The following is a 22,505-nucleotide window of genomic DNA, read 5'->3' as shown; positions in this document are numbered from 1 at the left end:
CCCAGCCAAAAGGCCCGTCCCAAGAGGCAGGTGCGAAAAGTGTGTCTGTGGTGCAGTGACCAAGGTGCCAAAAAACTCAAGGTGAACTGCACCTCACCAGTGAGAATTACGGCACCCCTGGGCTGCCACCCCAGGGGCACGTACACCACAGGCTTTTTCAGTACCGGCCTTCGGCCAGACCAGCGTAGCCTATCCCTACCAGCAGGCATCGGAACTTGGACGGCTTAGGGAGAGCCTACCTTCAACTGGGGACAAGCCTTTTGCAAGGCCAGATTCAACCCAGGAGGAAAGGCCCTCCCATCACCATCCTCGTTCCTCAGCCAATTACATCCAGGAGCAATACTAGCCGGCCTGTAGGACAGACCGGCTTTCTTGCTTCCTTCAAACTGGCAAGAACAGATTATCCCATTCAAATCAGGAGGAGGAGGAGGAGGAGGAGGCGGCGGACCCCCCCCCCCCGGCTTTCTTGGACATTACCTACTTTCCATAACCCAGTGATGTCCAGGCCCTCCGGATTTCGATCAAGCCGGTACTATACCAACTGATAAGAACAGATACTACACTTGATCTTATCCTAAAGGCCAAGAAGCAATGTCAATTCCCCAGCTGCTGAAGGTATTTTACACTTCTGAGTATATGGAATACTTGCTCTCCCTCTGGCCATTAGTTTACTACAGACTATACAAGATGTTGAGAGGAACCAAAGTGGGAGGCGAAAATAGTCTACTAATCCAACAGTCTGATTATTTCAGCAGCTGGGGAGCAGAAATGCAGCAGCTTTTCAATAGACAGGCCACCAGAAAGATAAGTATACAACTACTTCTTTTACAAGGGACCTCTAGACCAAAAGGGACCTGTGATGGCAAGGTCACTTTAAACACAGATCTTAAGGGGATGGCTGACTGCCACTTTAAATAAGATGCTAACTGGTTACAGAAAGCCTCAGCACTACTTGAAGTTGTTAGCATCTTGCATAAAACTACAATCCATGCTCACATTAGGATTGGTTTAGCAACCTCTTGGTGGAACTGAAGTTTGCGGTAAGTCTTCAATTTGAAATTTGGGGTACACATTGCTTTTCCACATGCTAAAGACCCCATGCACAAGACCTTAAAGTGCTGTCTTTTGAGACTGGAGACACTCAGGGTGTAAACAAAGCTTCTGCCGTTTCCAGTAAAGGCTGTGGTTGTTCCAAGTCGACTGCTGGTGCGGGAGGGTTCATAGAACAGTTTGGAACTTTTACTTGGCAAATACCCTTCAGACCACATGTCAAACACAAGGTTCCAGGACTGAATCTGGGCATCCAGGCCATTTCATGTGGTCCTTGCACATCTCCTGCAGCTGCAGCACCCCCCACATCCCTGCCCCCACCTTTACTCAGCAGAGAGAACAGAACTCGTCCTCAAGATCTTGCACTTCTCGGTGCAGTCGCTGAGAGGCAGGTCTCTGCCCTCTGTCTCAGCAGTCGACAGCAGAGGAGGACTGAACTACAGATTCTGCACCTGTGCAGCCAATGCACAACCTCCACTCCAACTCCCCTGATCTCAGTATTCAGCAGACTCCAGCCCTCCTCCTGACCCTTCACTTTCTGTTGCCCAGCTCAGCCCCCAGATTCTTCCCGGCAGCAGCACATGGTAAAGGAGGTGCATTGTGATGCAAGGGAGGGTGGGGAAGCTCTTGACATCCAATTTAAACAGGGGGGGGGGGTGCTCTGGACATATTATGAGAATACTACAATTCTGTGCCAGTTGAAAGGAGGATTGCAAACCGCTGGTATCATCTGTAAGAAACTTTATTGGAGAATGCTGGCAGAACCATGTTCTGTCTGAGCAATTATCTCCAAAAAATGTTCTTGTGGATACCAGCAGTGTGTCACTCTCCTTTTCAGACTTCATCTGCTACAGGAGTGCGAGAGGGGCTCCATGCCGGTCGGCACCTGCCCTTTACAGCTTAAGCGCCGGTTCACACTAGCAGGTCGCCTCACAGGTCGCCCTAGTGTGAACCGAGGCTAAGTCTTAAGTTATTACTAAAACGAATAATATTTAAATTCAGAGGAAACAAATATGAGAAAGAGCAGATACATTTACAGATACAATCAGCCCTTTGAGGGCAACCATTATGCCGCTGTGGTCCACAATGAAATGGAGTTTGACCAGTTTCAAATGAAGTTTTTTTCTGGTTTGTGTGTCATTTGACCTCTGCTAATAAAATTACATCCACAGAGGATTTGAAGTAACGTTTTATGCATTGTTTTCAAAAGCCAGAATCTTAGGATAGAGAAACTTTTGGATAAGGGGGGGGGGGGGGGGGAGATAATTTCCTCTTAGTAATGTAATGAAGGACACTGTAGGGCGCTTCATTTAGCAGGTATAGACAGGGAGGTTGAGTGTGTAACAAGAGCTATATGGCAGTCCTCAGCAGTAGAAAGACAACCCCCAAAGGGACGAAAGGCAATTTATCAGGATTGGCAAACACTCCATTAAAGGCAATTGGATTAATCTGTTTGAACAAACCTCACTAATGAAGTTATTACTACAGATAGCTTTCTAGCAAAAGACTAAATCCACTTTTCAATGTAATCTACACATGGAGATGAAGGTTGCCTCATGACATTCTTACATCTATGGCAGCAATAGGCATCCACCCCCCAACAATGGGTCCTGGGGAAGAAGGCTATTGATCACTTGGGTTTAAAAATATTGCTCAATTGCTACTGTTCCTTGTATAAGCTAGCTCCTGAAGTCTTCCAGCTTCTCTCCCATCTCTGAAGGATAAACACGAAACACACAGGAGACCCTAAAACCAGCCAGAACTCCGATTACCTTTGTGTTCTTAAAGTTGGCCATACACTAGTAGAAGTTTGATTTTTTTGTTTTTGTTTTTTTTTTGTGATTGTTTGTAAAAACTCAAAGGAGCAAGATGAGATTTTTCTCGAACAAATTCATTTTCAACAGTTCACGTGGTATTGGTTTGGGAAAGTCTATTCATTCCAAAATCGAAACTTAACAGCAAGCAAAATTTTTAAGTGCTTTTGAATGACATTAAATCATCATACTGAATTTCCATACAATTATTACAAATTTACTAGTGGGATAACTACCAGTTCAGTGCCTTGAAAATGCTTTCATACCCCTTGAAATTTTCCAAATTTTGTCATGTTACAACCAAACACATAAATGTATTTTATTGGGATTTTATGTGATAGACCAACACAAAGTGGCACATAATTGTTAAGTGAAAGGAAAATGATTAACGGTTTTCACATTTTTTTTTACAAATAAATAGATGTGAAAAGTGTGCGTGCATTTGTATTCAGCCCCCTGAGTCAATACTTTGTAGAACCACCTTTCGATGCACTTACAGCTGCAAGTCTTTTTGGATATGTCTCTACCAGCTTTGCACATCTAGAGTGACATTTTTGCCCATTCTTTGCAAAATAGCTCAAGCTCTGTTAGATTGGATAGAGAGCATCCGTACAGAAATTTTTACCTCTTGCCACAGATTCTCAATTGGATTTAGGCTTTGAATGGGTCATTCTAACACATGAATATGCTTTGATCTAAACCATTCCATTGTAGCTCTGGCTGTAAGTTTAGGGTCGTTGTTCTGCTGGAAGGTGAACCTCCGCCCCAGTCTCACGTCTTTTGCAGACTAACAGGTTTATTCTAAGATTGCCCTGTATTTGGCTCCATCCATCTTCCCATTAACTCCAACAGCTTCCCTGTCGCTGCTGAGGAAAGCATCCCCACAACATAATGCTGCCACCACCATGTTTCGCGGTGGGGATGGTGTGTTCAGGGTGATGTGCAGTGTTAGTTTTCTGCCACACATAGCGTTTTGCCTTTAAGCCAAAAAGTTCAGTTTTGGTCTCATCTTACCAGTGCACCTTATTCCACGTTTGCAGTTTGTGAGAAGCCATGTGGGGGGACACAGCAAACAGGACATCTGATGGCTTTCTTTCAACAATGGCTTGCTTCTTGCCACTCTTCCAATAAAGGCCAGATTTGTGGAGTGCACGACTAATAGTTTTCCTGTGGACAGATTCTCCCACCTGAGCTGTGGATCTCTGCAGCTCCTCCAGAGTTACCATGAGGCCTCTTGGCTGCTTCTCTAATTAATGCTCTCCTTGCCCAGCCTGTCAGGTTAGGTGAACGGCCATGTCTTGGTAAGTTTGCAGTTGTGCCATACTCTTTCCATTTTCGGATTATAGATTGAACAGTGCTCCATGCTATGCTCAAAGATTGAGATTTTTTGTTTATAATCTAACCCTGCTTTAAACTTCTCCACAACTTTATCTCTAACCTGTCTGGTGTGTTCCTTGGCCTTTATGATGCTGTTTGTTCACTAAGGTTCTCTAACAAACCTCTGAGGGCTTCACAGAACAGCTGTATTTATACGGAGAATAAATTACACACAGGTGGAATATTTACCAAGTAGGTGACTTCTGAAGGCAACTGGTTCAACTAGATTTTAGTTAGGGGTATCAGAGTAAAGGGGGCTGAATACAAATGCATACCCCCCTTCTCAGATATTTTTGAAAACCATTTAACATTTCGTTCCACTTCACAATTATGTGCCACTTATTTTGGGCTATCACGTAAAGTTCCAATAAAATATATTTACATTTTTGGTTGTAACATGACAAAAAATGAAACATTTCAAGTGGTATGAATACTTTTTCAATACTGTACATGGCTAGCTTAACAAACTGCTAAGTGTTGAACTAATAAAGGCATAACAGAGCTCTTGAATTCATATAATGGCTATGGCTAGTGGCAGTCTTTTCTAAATTCTGACCCATTAAACATTTTTTTCAAATGATACAAAGCGTATTGCCCAAGCATGCGTGTTCTGTATTGTTCTGATGCTCCTGGTACCAGCCTTATCCAGGGAACTAAATTTTGTTTTCTATAGAACTATATTCCTGAGCTTTGAAGCCGACCATACACGGTGCAAGTTTGCTTCCTGAAACCACGGGTTGCAGAAAAGAAATTTGCTCGATTTCCCCATCTACAGACCGAGCTGACAGGGGAATCCGTCCTGCAGAGCCATTGTGTTCTCCAGGCAGGGGGAAGCTGCCCCTGTGGGGAGAAGACAGTGATTATTGCTTGCGGCTATACCAGCCACTAGCAATAATCGCATGCACGATCCTGCAGGCTGGTTGTACCCCAAGTTGATCGATCAACTTGGCACATTCAGCTTGCCCATACATGATTCGAACCATCTTTGGCCGGTTCGAAGACTTCTTCTGTCCACTGGCCTGGATTTAATGTGCAGTTCAGGAATCAGAGAATGGCAGGTTTTATCTAAATTTCAGAGGCAGATGCCACTGTATGACAAATTCCCTTTCAATTGAAACCCTGTTGTATTGAAAAAAAATAAAAAGGAAAACAAATACTATAATATACACTGCAAGAATTTGTCACCTCTTTCCCTTACCTGTTCATTCTCTGTAGATGTTGAGGCAATCCATTCCAGTTCTTTAAAATAATGACTAAATTCTTTACCTTCGCTTGCCATCTTCTAGAGTTAGGAGATCGTTACCTTCTATAATGTTCGATGTTTTAATTATTGTAGGACGATAGTAAACTAAGTCAAATAACAACACAAAAGCGTAAATCATGAAAAAATTTATTTTCGTTACATATATTTATATATAATGTTAAAAGATTTCCATCAATAGTGTTTTACTGAGCAGTTGTTGTGATGACATTTTTAATGTGAAATGCAATGCAGGGAGCTTCACCTATTTCACAAAGATATGGTTAGTGTTCTGCATTGTCAATAATGATTCTTAAACTATTTACAAAAACAAAATTCATTTTTCCTGTTAAGATACAGGAACCAAATTACATTTCTACATTTACATTCTTTGTATAAAATGATGATGCACTTCAAGCACCTCTTGCATGAAATATATGTATATTTATTTACAAAATAAAATCTCTCACAAGTAACATTATTTGACCTTTTAGGCAATAGCGTACTCAGAAGACGCAAAACTAATTAAAAAAAACACACAAGAAAAAGATGCTTAAAAAAAAAAAAGAAAAGAAAATCACTGAAAACATTTGGTCTCATTTAGCAGCCCTGAAGCTGCTTTTCCGCCACTGCACAGTGATCCTGAAAGATGATTCAGAACAAAGTTCATATTAAAAATAATCTTCAGCAGATTAGAAGATCCATGCTTTTGATAAAGACACATGGCTATGCAGCAGCACAGGTTAAAAAAAATAAAATCCCTTTATGTACCAAGAGAACTATAACCAGCAAGAACAAATGGAGGACACAGATATGACCACTAGAATGAGCAAGATGGCTAAACAAACTTCAACCAAAGATATGCATTATATTCTTGCTCTTCATAGAACATGGAATGACTCAAACCGAAATGCGCTCCTTGAAGTAATAAACCGCCCCTTAGATGAAAGCGGAATTTTTGATGATGTTGATTTCACTGCTCTAAAATGTCAAAATCTTGAATATGTATGGACTGCTATCAAAGTAAAACCTCAATCCCACACTTCAAGGTCCATTCAGGTTGATTGTTCCCTATAAATATTACTGCCTTTTTATTATATTATTGGAGTGTCTTTAGTCTTGTATAAAAATTAGTGTTATTAAAGATTTACAACAAAGAATACATAAAATACTTACATTTAAACAACGGACATGATGCCATATACAGTGACAGACCGTGAGCCTCAAAACACAAAAAGTGAAGGCAATGCCTATAGGCAGATTCTCTCACAGGTTAACACTCAGAATAGAAAATTAAAAGGCAGAAACTGATCAGATGCTATAGGCAACAGCTAGACACTCCTTCCTACAGCTTGCATACAAGTGCCTTAATGTCTGTCTGAGTTTTTCCATTTATATCTTTGTATTTCTATCACTGAAACATTGTATGTATCCTCCTCTGAACATGTGACAGCATTATGGCATTAGACGGTGGATTTGAAGACCGTAGTAGACACTACACAAAATATTTACATATATAAAAAGAGCATATGCTTTGTTCAACAGGCATTAAATATTGCACAGGTTTCTCCTTTGTTTTAGAGAACGTCAAAAATTTGCTTTACCAGTGTGGTAAACTGCAAAACACGTCTTCCTATGATATTTGCTCATCAAATTAATGTATGCATTGATGGAGAACTAAAACATTGCAAGAAAAACATTTTTTGTTAATACTGTTAGCACAAAAAAAGTGTCCAGTGAACGTTCTTGTCTAGTGTATGGCAATGGTGACAGTTTGGCAAAGTATGAAGGCAAGTAGAAGTTCTTTACATGCTGGGTCAAGTCAGGTTTGTAAATAGTCCAGGACATACCGTAACAATATTGATGAGTGTCCATTTCCATCAATTTGATGAAGAGTCACAGTGATGATCAGACCGTCGTGGAGTAAGATTCTGTTCTTTTAGCCACTGGTTTTTGGACCACTAAATCTGAATCTGCAAGGATGCCTAGTTCTTCATTGTCGCTATCACTGCTATCCAAGTCAGAAGCAACCAACATCAACTTTGCATGCTTTTTGGCCAGGCTGTAATGACCATCTCCTCGTCCTAGTGAGCCAGTGGCGAAGTCTTCATCAGACGAATGGAATGACACGTCATCTCCAATCATGTGATTGACGATATGGACGCCATCAAAAGTGGGTGGGTCTGATAAGCCCTTCTGACTTTTTAAACAAAGAATCTGTTGCACAAGAAAAAAAAAAAAAAAAAATTAATGACTAGATACAAAATTTTACCTAAAATTACATTTGGCTCCAAGATCTAATAATTGTATACTCTACTTAAGGAATGATTCATGACTACAATTCACTGTTAAGGTTACACCACAGCAACGGCATACTGATTAGAGCCTTACAAAACTTGGCCGTATGATTCAAAAGGAACCTAAAAATTGGCATCTGCCAATGGGAATTTGTTTGTGAGCAAGCAAACTACTTCACAGGCCACAAACCTGACTTCAGTGGATGCACGTTTGTTCTGAATCAGCAAGTTATAGGTGTCCTGACAGGTTCCCTTTAGGGTGAACGTATGATGACCTCTCCTGAAGACGCTAGTTTCCTGCCAGGCTGACTCTTGCATCAATAATTTTAGACACTGACTAAAATCAAAATGGCTAGAATAATCGGCCTTCAATGACTGCTTATATTGGCACATGGTCCTTTTAGTGTTAGTGTAACTATTCAAGGCTCTTCCCATAAATAATGCAAAATACAAATGCTGACAAGTGTTTGACCTGAATACAAACATCTAAAAATAAAGTAGAGAATGAAATTAGAAAATAGATACTGTACATTAAACATGTAAGTGAGGTGATAAATGGGGTCATCATGCTACAGTGCAATGTCCAGTCAGGTCTATAAATCCCTAAAGATGACCTACAGCAGGGATCTCCAAACTGCGGCCTGAGGACCAATTGTGGCCCTTTGCTAGCCTTTATCCCTTGGGGCACTATTCCTCCCACTGACACCAGCAATTGGGCACCATTCCTTCCACCGATATCAATGATGGGGCACTATTCCTCTCACTGGTACCACTGATGGGATACTATTCCTCCTACTAATACCAATAATGGGGCACTACTCCTACTGACGACCAACTCAGAGGTCATATTTATTTTCACTGATGGGCCTGGGACATTTTTCTTTAGCCCTGCTGGCCACAGTCAGGCCCTCCTAAAGTCTGAAGGATAGTAGACTGGCCCTTGGTTTGAAAAGTTTGGAGACCCTGACCTACAGTATCAACCCTCCAGGTGCAAAAAAAAAATAAAAAAATATAGCTACGAATCCAAAAACATAGCTGCAGCAGGGATTCTTATGGGCTCGGGGGTTTAGGTAGAGCTCCTCATCATTTTAGTCGTATTTGAGTCATCGGAGTGGTTTTAGTTTTTAGTTGACTAAAATCTAATGGGTTCAGTTAAATTGTAATGCATTTCTCTAGAATTTCTTCTGAAATAAAATTTTAACATGTAGTGGGATGGGGGAAATAAATTAGAGTGAGGGAGTGCACACGGCGGAGAACTGGTCTGGGGAGCATTGCTACCTTGCTGGGAGGGGAACACTCAACATGTAGTTTGTTGGGCATTGTTCTAGAACTCCCAGCATTAGTTTGCACAGACTATTACATACGTGCACGTGTGTGTGCGCGCGAATGTGTGCGAGTGCACACAAAAAATGTTTTAAAATGTGGACGGAGTCAGCAGGGCAGTGGATGATGTCATTAGGGCAAATATTGGTGTCAGTTGAGCAGTGTCAGTAGTTTAAAAAAAAAAATAGAATTAGGTTTTGTCTTTCACAGTATTTTTTTTATTTACAATTCTTTTACGAGCCCCACTAGGGGGCTCTGGTGAAATATGACCCCTGATGTCTCACTTTTGCGATAGAGAAAGGGGCTGAGGACAGAGATTCCCCAGCCCCTTTCTCTGAAGCGTCAGCTGCACTGGACAGTGAATGAATGGGAAATGCTCTGTACTGAGCGGCTTCCTGTTCATTCACAACTTGAAGCAGGCTGAATGTACCCAAGTTAATCAAATCGATCAACTTTTGTACAACCAGACTTTTAGATTTAACATGGGATTATTGTCAGCGGCCGTTTCGGCCCCTAGCAAATACCACTGTGTTCTCCCAGCGGGGACAGCTTTCCCTGCTGGGAGAACACAATGGCTTCACAGGACTGACTGTTGATGGAGCAATTTTCTTTCCTGCAACCACAAGTTGCAGGAAACAAAAATCACATGGTTCCCCCGTCTATGGCCGGATAAAAGGTCCATACTCTGCTGCAGCTATTACAGAGCCACACCGCTTCAGAGCAAGAGCAGACTGCTATTTTCTGCAGAGTTTCTAACAAAATACACTATGGAATTGTTCAACAGCATCCTTTTTGGTTCTGCCTCGGTGCACAGTGGAAGATTACTACATGTCTGCTGTATTTCAAGCAGATTATAAGTAGAAAGCCTAAATTATGCGTTTGCCACAAAAATGCATACCCCGTTACAAAGTACATAACCGAGCAATAACAGGCTGATAGGCTGAAGAAAGTCATGCTTTTTCTCCCTTTCAGACTCTGTGTAACCATAGGGAAAAGTAGATCTCTTTAAATATACCGGTCATTGCCCAATAACGGTTCAACTGTGGAATAAGATTTCAATAACCAAAGCAAAATGGAGTACACAGACATGCACACTCTGAAAATGTTAGCAAACTTGCATGCACTGTGTGGGTTTATCAGCAGAGGTCAGAAAACTAAACTCGGTTCATATTTACTGAAGCCCCCACTAAGGACAAGCACACAGGACATTTGGTTAGGTTCCCATCAACCCAAAGGCACACTGCACAGGTAGATGTCTAGTGGGGAGAGATGCGGGAAGTTATGCAATGACACAGTGTGGGATGATGTGTACTATAGGAACACATGCTCTGTTTATGAACAAGCCATGAATAGGCAGAGAGAGGTGATCTACCCCAAAGCAATATACTGTCCCTTACCTGAAGCTGACTGTTCCACTGAGCCAGGCTTGTGTGAAAAAGAGGGCAATTTAAAATCTATACAGCTTACAGCAATTAAACCAGCACATAACACAATTCATATCATAATATGGAGTAAACTATTCAAACAAATGCTGAACCACTAACACAGAAAAGGAAAAGAATGGTCATGCATAAAACATTTCCACTCGTGAATTCAATAAAGACATTTTATATTTTATCACCCTAAACAATGGTCCTGCTTTGGCAAAACTGGTTGAACAGAACAAATAGAACGTCACCGTGAGTGCCTTGAACACCAATCAAAGCTGTATTCAGTTGCTTTTAAGGATAATAAACCCAAGAATAAAATGTAATACATTGCAGCTTACCAGTCCTTAGATGTGTTGGCTGCATTAGTTATTTTTCAGGCTAAGAATGTTCTCAGCAAGTACAGAAATATGCGTTTGATCATGTCACATATTGTCACTCATGATATAAACTAAAATCAAACAATCTTATCTTCCTTCCAAGACATCTTTTGTAAACCACAAAATTCCCCCAACCCCCATGAAAAGGAGATGCATAGGAGTAGACCACAAATTCCCCCAACCCCCATGAAAAGATGATGCATAGGCGTAAACCACAAATTCCCCCAACCCCCATAAAAAAGGAGATGCATAGAGTAAACCACAAATTCCCCCAACCCCCATAAAAAAGGAGATGCATAGAGTAAACCACAAATTCCCCCAGCCCCCATAAAAAAAGAGATGCATAGAGTAAACCACAAATTCCCCCAACCCCCATAAAAAAGGAGATGCATAGAGTAAATCACAAATTCCCCCAACCAACATGAAAAGGAGATGCATAGGAGTAGACCACAAATTCCCCCAACCCCCATGAAAAGGAGATGCATAGAGTAAACCACAAATTCCCCCAACCCCCATAAAAAAGGAGATGCATAGAGTAAACCACAAATTCCCCCAACCCCCATAAAAAAGGAGATGCATAGAGTAAACCACAAATTCCCCCAAACCCCATAAAAAAGGAGATGCATAGAGTAAACCACAAATTCCCCCAACCCTTATGAAAAGGAGATGCATAGAGAAAACCACAAATCCCCCATAAAAAGGAGATGCATAGAGTAAACCCCAAATTTCCCCAATCCCCAAGAAAAGGAGATGCAAAGAGTAAACCACAAACTTCCCCAACCCCCAAGAAAAGGAGATGCATAGAGTAAACCACAAATCCCCCCCAACTCCTAAGAAAAGGAGATGCATAGAGTTAAATCTGTTTTCACTTCATGTATAGAGTAGTAGAGTGAGCATATCCACTCCGACACAGGAAGGGTGTTGGAGTACCAAGTGAAAAGAGAAAAAGCAACCATCACATCTAAAGACTGGTAAGTAGCAACAGATAACATTTTATTTAGGTTGATACACCAAAATTTACACTCTCCTTATGCTGGCCATACACGCACAGAAATTTGGCCAAAACTGGTCGTTTTTGGAAAGATCCTTTGACATTTGTGCCGTTAGTGAACCCAACCTTACTGACAATTTCAACCTTGGGCCTGGCTAAGTTATCTGAAGCGAAAACTTTCACTGTTTCAACGAAAGTGTATACATGCATGTTGTAATCGAAACAAAAATACTCTGTCTTAAATGGTTTTATTGTTATCGAACGATCACTACGAACATGGAAACGATCATATAGAAGAGTTTATTCCCTCAGTTAGTGGACAATGCCTTTCAAGGAAGAGTAATCGTTTAGTCTGCAAACGGACGATATTCTGTGTGTGTATGGCCAACATTAGTGGCTGAAATCTACTTAATGAGAGATACAGTCCAAGTGTCTTTCCAGTCTTGAGAGCTTGTACTTTAACCACTTGCTTACTGGGCACATTTACCCTCTTTATGCCCAGGCCAATATTCAGCTTTCAGCGCTGTCACATTTTGAATGACAATTGCGCGGTCATGCAACATTGTACCCATAGGAAACGTATCACTTTTTTCCTCACAAATGAGCTTTATTTTTGTGGTATTTAATCACCACTGGAATGCTAAACAAAAAGGATCGAAAATATTGAAAATAAATTAGGTTTTTCATATTTTGCTATAAAATTTTGAAAAGCGGTAATTTTTCTCCACTGCTGTGCGCTGATGAAGCAGGACTGATCAGGAGACACTGATTAGCAGGATGATGGGCACTGATTAGCAGCACTGCAGGGCACCGATTAGTAGCACTGATGTGCACTGTGTGGGACCAATGTCCCTCTAAGAGAAGCCAGTTAACAGTTCTCTTCTTTTTTCACGCTGACAGTGTGAGGAAAGAATAAAGCAGATATCCGGCTTCTGTTTACTTCCGTGATCAGCCGTCATTGGTTGACAGCTGATCATGTGGTAAAGGGCCCGCTGCGATTGGCCATTTACCCAATCAACGAGTGCGCCTTCCGTGCGCCCCAGGGGGGAGTGTGGACAGCACGAGAATGGGACGTCGTCTATGCCCTTCTCTGAATTTCAAGCCTGTGCTGTAGCAGTCTTTTGGTTATCGCGAGAGCACCAAGTGGGTAAACTCCCTCTTTAAAGTGGAACTTTACTCATAACCATTAATAAAAAATATTATACTTTAGCAAAGAACATACATTTCACATTTGTGTTACCAAAATGAGTGTGTGCTGTAAATTGCCTCCAGCATTGCTCCTGTCTTTTCTTGCCGAAGGCTGCCATTTTGTTAAAGCCCAGAGCAGTTAAAGCAGATCTAAACCCTCCTATCCTTTTCAGCCAAGGAAGCTGCCATCTGTTTGATCTGCAGCTGCCATGGTGCTGCACATGTGATCAGTTATGACACCGGCCATTTGATGGTTTAGACAGTTTGAGAACACAAGCAATTGTGACAGCAATCCTGGCCTGCTGTACCAGTTTTTTGAAACCATTAAAATCGAAGGGTTTAGTTCCTCTTTAATCTTTAGGCTGTCAGCTGATTGGCCAAAAGAGCGCAACTGAGCATGTGCAGAGCAGAGTGAGACAGTGTATTTACTGGATTTTAAACAGTAGACACTTATTTTTAATGTTTTACATAGCTATACCGCCAAAAGTGGTCAGCCTGAAGAGAACAAGACCTAATTTTCTGACCAAAGTTCCACTTTAAAGTAGTAGAAAACCGGTGATGATTTTTTTTTTAACCTGCAAGGTAAATCCATAATGTGCTAGTATGCATCACATACAAGCACATTATGTGAAACACAAGCACATTATGTGAAACTTAACTTAGAAAGAAGCCCATCTTCACCTGTCGTCTTTCCAGGTTCACAGACTGTGTGACTGGCTAGAGCCGCAATGACGTCTCCTCCTTTTCGGCAAATGACTCTGAATGAACGGCCCAGGTGGCCATTCCTTCAAAATGCATGCGCCGGTGAGGTCACTGGCTGCATGTACAGTAAATATCTCCTTAACGGTGCACGTTAAGGAGATATTTACAGTACCTATAGGTAAGCCTCATTATAGACTTACCTATAAGTAAAAGTCATGTTTGGGAGTTTACTCCCACTTTAACCGGTTGCCAACCGCCGCAAGTACATATACTGCGGCGGTCAGCGCCGGCCAGGCAAAGTGACGTACCGGTACGTCACTAGCCTGTCACTGGCTTGTGAGCCAATAGCGGGCAAGCGCGCGCCCGTTGAGGCGCGCGCCCGCCCCGGCTCGTTCCCTAACAAGTCAGTGCGTGTGACCGGCGGACCCGATGTCCGCCGGTCACTCGGGATCGTTCGCCGGGAAGGGAGAAAGGCAGGCGGCTAATGTAAACAAGCCGCCTGTCATTCTCCCCTGTGTAAAAATGGAGATCAGACGGTTCTACTATGTAGGACCGTTGATCTCTGTTTTTACACTGGTAGCCATGTCCAATCACAGTTAGAAACACGCCCCTAGGACACACTTAACCCCTCCCTCTCCAATACAGTTAACCCCTTCCCTGCCAGTGTCATTTTAGCAGTAACAGTGCATATGTATAGCACTGATTACTGCAGTAATGTCACTGGTAACCCCAAAAGTGTCAAAAAGGTCAGTCAAGCGTCCGATCTGTCCGCCGCAATGTCGCAGTCCCGCAAAAAAAAAAAAACAAAAAAAAAAAAAAACGCAGATCGCCATTGCTCGTTAAAAAAAAAAACACCAAAAATGTCAAAAATCTTTCCCTTTGTTAGTAAACGCGATAACTTTTGCGCAAACCAATCAAAATACGCTTTTTGCAATTTTTTTTACCAATGGTTTTTCTACCATATGTAGCATAAAACAAATTGGCCAAAAATGTTAAAAAAATTTTGATTTTTACATTTTTTTGGGAATTTCATATAAAAAAAAAATTTGAAAAATATTGTTATTTTAGCAAAATTTACGCTCTTTTTTGTTTATAGCGCATGATCAAAAAAACTAAATCGCACAGGTGATCAAATACCACCAAAAGAAAGCTCTGTTTGTGGGAAAAAAAGGACGTAAAATTAGTTTAGGTACAGCGTCGCACGACCACGCAATTGTCCGTTAAATTCACAAAAAAAAAAAAAAAAAAAAAAAAAAAAAAAAAAAAATCGCAAAAACCCCCCTGGTCAGGAAAGGGGTAAAATCTTCCGGGGCTTAAGTGGTTAAGAAAGACTTGTGCTTTTTATTGGTTTACACCCGGACAATGTAGCAATTTGAAAGCCTCACTGTGCATCATTTGTGCACGCTGTTAGATAAATATACTTCTTTCCTTAAGACTTCTCCTCCATGCCTTTTTTTCCCCCCCGGCTTATACTGTCAGAGCATGCACTGACCATGTGCAACTTTTGTTGCGCTCAATAAAAATGTAAAAAGAAAGAAAAAAAAAAAAAAAGAAGGGGTGGGTGCTGTGTACATCAATGATCATCAGAGAAATGGATTTTACGGTAAATCAAAAATCCCATTTTCTCTTCTTCCATTGACGGACACAGCTTCTAATCATCTTAACCATTGGGACATTCCAAAGCAGTAATCAACATGAGGGGTAGGAACAGCGAAAAAGAAATTCCCAAGGATAACTATAGCCAACCAGGTAAACAGGAGCTCAACCAAAACAACTGAAGCTCACCTGAAAAAAAATACACCCTCAAAGAGCACCAGGTCCCCTAAAACCGCAGCCTGCAAAATTTTGCGGCCAAAGGAAGCATCCGCAGATGCCAACACATCCACTTTATAGAACTTTGTGAAGGTGTGCACCGACAACCAGATGGCCGCCTTGCAAACCTGCGTCACTGACATCTGATGACGTAAGGCTCGTGAGGCACTGAGCGCCCGAGTAGAATGCACCTTTACAGGGAAAGTAGGAACCTGACCCTTGATGGAATAGGCCTGAATCACCGTCTGTCTGATCCATCTGGAATGGTCACAGAGGAAACGGACAACCCTTTCCGAGGACCATCCATAAGCACAAATAGTGAGTCTGAGTTCATAAAAGACTCCATAGCTGCCAGGTACACCGTAATTGCCCGGACCACTGCCAAGGCATGCAAAGCAATTTGCATCGGATGTTTTGGCTTGGGGCACAGGGAAGGCAACACAATATCTTCATTAAAGTGAAAATCAGAGACAACCTTTGGAAGGAACGACTGACATGGACGAAGAACCACCTTATCTCTGTGAACCACCAAGTGAGGTGAACGACAGGATAACACCGCCAATTCGGACACCCTGCGCACAGAAGGGATAGCCACCAAGACCACCTTCTGGGACAGCGTAAGCAGGGGAATCTCCTGAAGATTCTCAAAAGAAGGCATCTAAAAAGGACAGAGCACCAAATTGAAGTCCTAAGGTGGCAATGGAGACTGCACTGGAGGGGCCAAGTGCCTAACTCCCTGAAAAAAGTAAAACACCAGGGAGTGTGTTCAAGGGCCGTTGAAAGAAGACCGCTAAGGCCGACACCTGACCCTTGATGGTACTCTAGGCCAATTTCTGCTCAACCCCCCATTCAAGGAAGGTCAAGATACGAGCCACCGAGAAAGATCGAGGATGAACCCCAAGAGATTCACACCATGCAATGTACGACTTCCACGTACGATGGTAGATCTTCCTAGAAGTAGATTTCCTAGCTTTTAACAGCGCTGGAATCACTGATGCTGACAAACTTTTACCCATCAGCACCTGGCATTCAACAGCTGTAACCACCGCAAAATGGCCACCGGACTACACAAACATGGACACCGTGCATCGAGCACACAGGATACAACAAAATGGCGGGCTGACAGGGGAGCACTGTGCAAGCGATAATATAGAAATGGAAGGAGTATCAGACCACTGCAAATCTACGAAGACCTGGCCGTCCCTCTAAACTTTCAGCTCATACAAAGGAGAAGACTAATCAGAGATGCAGCCAAGAGGCCCATGATCACTCTGGATGAACTGCAGAGATCTACAGCTGAGGTGGGAGACTCTGTCCATAGGACAACAATCAGTCGTACACTGCACAAATCTGGCCTTTATGGAAGAGTGGCAAGAAGAAAGCCATTTCCTAAAGATATCCATAAAAAGTGTCGTTTAAAGTTTGCCACAAGCCACCTGGCAGACACACCAAACATGTGGAAGAAGGTGCTCTGGTCAGATGAAACCAAAATCGAACTTTTTGGCAACAATGCAAAACGTTATGTTAGGCATAAAAGCAACACAGCTCATCACCCTGAACACACCATCCCCACTGTCAAACATGGTGGTGGCAGCATCATGGTTTGGGCCTTCTTTTCTTCAGCAGGAACAGGGAAGATGGTTAAAATTGATGGGAAGATGGATGGAGCCAAATACAAGACCATTCTGGGAGAAAACCTGATGGAGTCTGCAAAAGACCTGAGACTGGGATGGAGATTTGTCTTCCAACAAGCCAATGATCCAAAACATAAAGCAAAATCTACAATGGAATGGGTCACAAATAAACATATCCAGATGTTAGAATGGCCAAGTCAAAGTCCAGACCTGAATATAATGGAGAATCAGTGGAAAGAACTGAAAACTGCTGTTCACAAACGCTCTCCATCCAACCTCACTGAGCTCGAGCTGTTTTGCAAGGAGGAATGGGCAAAAATGTCAGTCTCTCGATGTGCAAAACTGATAGAGACATACCCCAAGCGACTTACAGCTGTAATCGCAGCAAAAGGTGGCGCTACAAAGTATTAACGTAAGGGGGCTGAATAATTTTGTACGCCCAATTTTTCAGTTTTTTATTTGTTAAAAAAGTTTGAAATATCCAATAAATTTCGTTCCACTTCATGATTGTGTCCCACTTGTTGATTCTTCACAAAATAATTACAGTTTTATATCTTTAGGTTTGAAGTCTGAAATGTGGCAACAGGTCGCAAAGTTCAAGGGGGGCTGAATACTTTCGCAAGGCACTGTATATATACAGACCCAGGCAGATTTTTCCCGTTTTGTTTTACCAATCTCTATGCAGTGCAATTTCACCAATGTAAACTCAGCAGTGTACAAGGGCCCAGAAAAACAAACGATAGCTGCTTTCAGATCCATAAAAAAATATTTTAAGATTTACGGATCTGAATGCATTTTTTCAGTTTGTGTGCATTAGCCCTGAAAACAAAAATGCAAAAAGAAAAGCTGAAAGCAATTTATTTTCAGCTCAGTACAGCCTTCTGATTGTGGTATGTGCACAACTCGGCTGTCTAAAAACAAACACTAGGCCAAGAACACTATCTAATCATATCACAGGTTCCTCTGACTGACCACAACCACTTACAAATCAGACTCCGCCAACACACAGCAGTCTGACATGAGCAGAGGGGGAAGAACTTAAATCAGCTATTAAGAAAGGTATGAAGAAAGAAGCAATGTAAAAATCTGTCTTGCCCTACACAACTGAATGCTGACATTTAAAATTATTCAGAAACTCAAAATGGAGACCAGAAGATCCAAAAATGGAACACTTTTTTGGGTCAGTTGTGGCAAACATACAAGTTTGTGTTAGCCAAGAGTGTCAAGATGGTATCAGCATGTGCACGGTTTTAAAATGTTGGCCAAGCTGCACAGAGGAACATGACCGGTTGACGTCTCACCACCCAGCATTCTCAAGCTGCTCAAATTTCGATCCATGTATGAACAAGTTGGCTGTACGGATATTTATCTATTTACCTACAACCAGACTGTTCGATTTGAGTAGGATTACTGCCAGTAGCTATAGATGCCAGCAATGATCATTGCATTCTGATAGCTGGAGGCAGGCAGGAGTGATCACAACACAACACACTCAGTGTTTATGCAATGAAAATCGCTTGATTTTCCGCATCATCTATGGCTTGATTCAGGGAGATTTTAAAAGCCATACACATACAGTGGGTACGGAAAGTATTCAGACCCCCTTAAATTTTTCACTCTGTTATATTGCAGCCATTTGCTAAAATCATTTAGGTTCATTCTTCTTCCTCATGAATGTACACATAGCACCCCATACTGACAGAAAAACACAGAATTGTTGACATTGTTGCAGATTTATTAAAAAAGAAAAACTGAAATATCACATGGTCCTAAGTATTCAGACCCTTTGCTGTGACACTCATATATTTAACTCAGGTGCTTTCCATTTCTTCTGATCATCCTTGAGATGGTTCTACACCTTCATTTGAGTCCAGCTGTGTTTGATTATACTGATTGGACTTGATTAGGAAAGCCACACACCTGTCTATATAAGACCTTCCAGATCACAATGCATGTCAGAGCAAATGAGAATCATGAGGTCAAAGGAACTGCCTGAAGAGCTCAGAGACAGAATTGTGGCAAGGCACAGATCTGGCCAAGGTTACAAAAAGATTTCTGCTGCACTTAAGGTTCCTAAGAGCACAGTGGCCTCCATAATCCTCAAATGGAAGACGTTTGGGACGACCAGAACCCTTCCTAGAGCTGGCCGTCCGGCCAAACTGAGCTATCGGGGGAGAAGAGCCTTGGTGAGAGAGGTAAAGAAGAACCCAAAGATCACTGTGGCTGAGCTCCAGAGATGCAGTCAGGAGATGGGAGAAAGTTGTAGAAAGTCAACCATCACTGCAGCCCTCCACCAGTCGGGGCTTTATGGCAGAGTGGCCCGACGGAAGCCTCTCCTCAGTGTAAGACACATGAAAGCCCGCATGGAGTTTGCTAAAAAACACCTGAAGGACTCCAAGATGGGGAGAAATAAGATTCTCTGGTCTGATGAGACCAAAATAGAACTTTTTGGCCTTAATTCTAAGCGGTATGTGTGGAGAAAACCAGGCACTGCTCATCACCTGTCCAATACAGTCCCAACAGTGAAGCATGGTGGTGGCAGCATCATGCTGTGGGGGTGTTTTTCAGCTGCAGGGACAGGACGACTGGTTGCAATCGAGGGAAAGATGAATGCGGCCATGTACCTGGACCTCAGACTGGGCCGAAGGTTTACCTTCCAACAAGACAATGACCCTAAGCACACAGCTAAAATAACGAAGGAGTGGCTTCACAACAACTCCGTGACTGTTCTTGAATGGCCCAGCCAGAGCCCTGACTTAAACCCAATTGAGCATCTCTGGAGAGACCTAAAAATGGCTGTCCACCAACGTTTACCATCCAACCCGACAGAACTGGAGAGGATCTGCAAGGAGGAATGGCAGAGGATCCCCAAATCCAGGTGTGAAAGACTTGTTGCATCTTTCCCAAAAAGACTCCTGGCTGTATTAGATCAAAAGGGGGCTTCTACTAAATACTGAGCAAAGGGTCTGAATACTTAGGACCATGTGATATTTCAGTTTTTCTTTTTTAATAAATCTGCAACAATGTCAACAATTCTGTGTTTTTCTGTCAGTATGGGGTGCTATGTGTACATTCATCAGGAAGAAGAATGAACCTAAATGATTTTAGCAAATGGCTGCAATCTAACAAAGAGTGAAAAATTTAAGGGGGTCTGAATACTTTCCGTACCCACTGTATAGATTTCTCTTTCAGTCCAGGGGTTGAACAAGAAAAATGTAATCGATTCCTCCAGCCATGCGATTCTTCTCACTTGCCTGACTGGATGCAGGTACTGTTTGGCTGACAATTTCCACCCACCTTATTTATAAGTGTCTATTGAAAAATGGGTTTGAGATTTGCAAATCCCAACTTTTATGGAATTGGGTTTGTACTCATTAACCCACACAGTTTTTGTTATCAGAAGGAATTATGCTCTACGCCACCCACTTGTCTCCAAATCAGGTTAGTTGTGGACAAGATTTTGGCGATAGGTTTCAAGGCGGATGACATCTCTGCTCCGATTAGTCCGGTAGGGTGTGATCTCTCCTTTGTTCGCCCCCAGTGGCTCAATGTTTTTTGGGAGAAGTATGAATTCAGACTTGAATTTTAGGCAGTTTCTGCCAAATTGGTGAAAGTTTAGCTGTGGATGACCCTGGCAGCACCACCCAGCTCAACAAAGGTCAATATTTTATTCACAATAAAAAACATCAAATGTTTAAACTGAAAAAATTTACCATTTTAACTACTTCCTGACTGCCCGCTGCAGTTTTACTGCAGCAGGCAGCCTCTCCTGCGCGAACCGATTTAGCTCTACGTCAGTCACACGCCTGCAGCTAGGGGGCGAGCTGCCACCCCCATTAGGCAGCGGGGACACCGTTGCATGGGACAGGCAGCTCTGATTGCCGCCTGCCACCCGCAATCGCTCCTCGCTGAGAGAACACAGCTGACTGTTCTTTCTGGAATGATCACAGAGAGTCTTTGATCCTATATAGGATCACAGGTCTCTGATCATTTCAAAAGCCCAACCCCCCATACAGTTAGAAACACTCCCCTAGGTACACATGTAACCCCTTGATCACCCACTGTGTTAACCCCATTCCCTGCCAGTGTCATTATTACAGTAACAGTGCATATTTTTTAGCATTGATTACTGTAGTAATTTTCACTGACCCCCCCCCCCCCCCAAAAGTGTCAAAAAATGTCAGTTAGGGGTCCGATCAGTCCACCGCAATGTCCCAGTCCCGCTAAAAATCGCAGATCGCCGCCAATACTAGTAAAAAAAAAAAAATCTTTTCCATAGTTAGTAGACGCGATAACTAATCAAAATACCCTTGCTATTTTTTTACCAAAAATATGTAGCAGACTAAAAATCTACATTTTATAACATTTTAGGCAAATTTGTTTGTTTTTTTTTTTTTTGGATGATATAGCAAAATGTGAAAAAAAAAAAATTCTCAGAATTGTTGCTCTATTTTTGTTTATAGTGCAAAAAAAAAAAAAAAAAAAAAATTTGCAGAGGTGATCAAATACCACCAAAAGAAAGATCTATTTGTGGGAAAAAAAGGACATCAATTTTTTTTTTTTAGGTACAGCGTCGCACGACCGCACAATGGTCCATTAAAGTAACGCAGTGGCGAATAGCAAAAAATGGCCTGGTGATTAAGGGGAAAATCCGTCCGGTCCAGAAGTGGTTAAGAACAAAAAGTAATTTCTCAAAAAAGTTGTGACAGTTCAACAAAAAGCTGACAATGTGGTACTAACAAGGAGGAGCTGGATGAACATTTTGCAACTAATTAGGGTAACTGCCAACAAGTCAGTAACCTGATTGGGTATAAAATGAGCATCTTCGAGAAACAGTGTCTCTCAGAAGTAAATCTAAGAAAAGCTGCGTCTAAAAATTGTTCGAATAATTTCAACATAAAATTGAAAAGACTTTTAATATACAATTTACGGTACATAATACGGTACATAATATTGAAAATTAAAATATCTGGTGAAATCTCTGTGCACAAGAGACAAGACCCAAACGCTCTATTGGATGCCAGTGATCTTGGGGCCCTCAGATGGCATTGCATTCAAAATGGGCATGATTCTGTGATGGACATCACTGCAAGGGCTCAGGAAAACTTCCAAAAATCACTGTCTGAACACAGTTCGCTGTGCCATCCAAAACCACAAGATAAAGCTCTATAATGCAGAGAAGCTGCCATATCAAAACCTGATCCAAAAACACTGCCATCCTCTCTGGGCCAAAGCTCATTGGAAAGTGGAAAACTGTTCTGTGTTCAGAC

At 42.0% G+C, this 22,505-nt stretch overlaps 1 protein-coding gene across 3 annotated transcripts in view; it reads right to left on the bottom strand.

Annotated features, from left to right (window-relative positions):
• Positions 1 to 6,347: 6,347 nt before the first annotated feature.
• The window catches only part of EVI5 (ecotropic viral integration site 5), a 340,313-nt gene continuing 324,155 nt past the window's right edge, over positions 6,348 to 22,505 (bottom strand). For 2 of the 3 annotated variants that reach the window (XM_082265052.1, XM_082265053.1), the window contains one exon: positions 6,348 to 7,698. In XM_082265052.1, coding sequence (XP_082121178.1) covers positions 7,390 to 7,698 — 309 coding nt within the window. In that variant the 3' untranslated portion in view covers positions 6,348 to 7,389. Of the gene's footprint in view, positions 7,699 to 10,498; positions 10,527 to 22,505 lie in introns of all 3 variants that reach the window. The other variant, XM_082265054.1, reaches the window with a different exon arrangement.

The sequence above is a fragment of the Pelophylax lessonae genome (genome assembly GCF_965119305.1).
Source record: "Pelophylax lessonae genome assembly, chromosome: 8".
NCBI lineage: Eukaryota > Metazoa > Chordata > Amphibia > Anura > Ranidae > Pelophylax > Pelophylax lessonae.
Note: the sequence above shows the minus strand (reverse complement) of the source record. Positions and strands in the feature narration are given on the sequence as shown.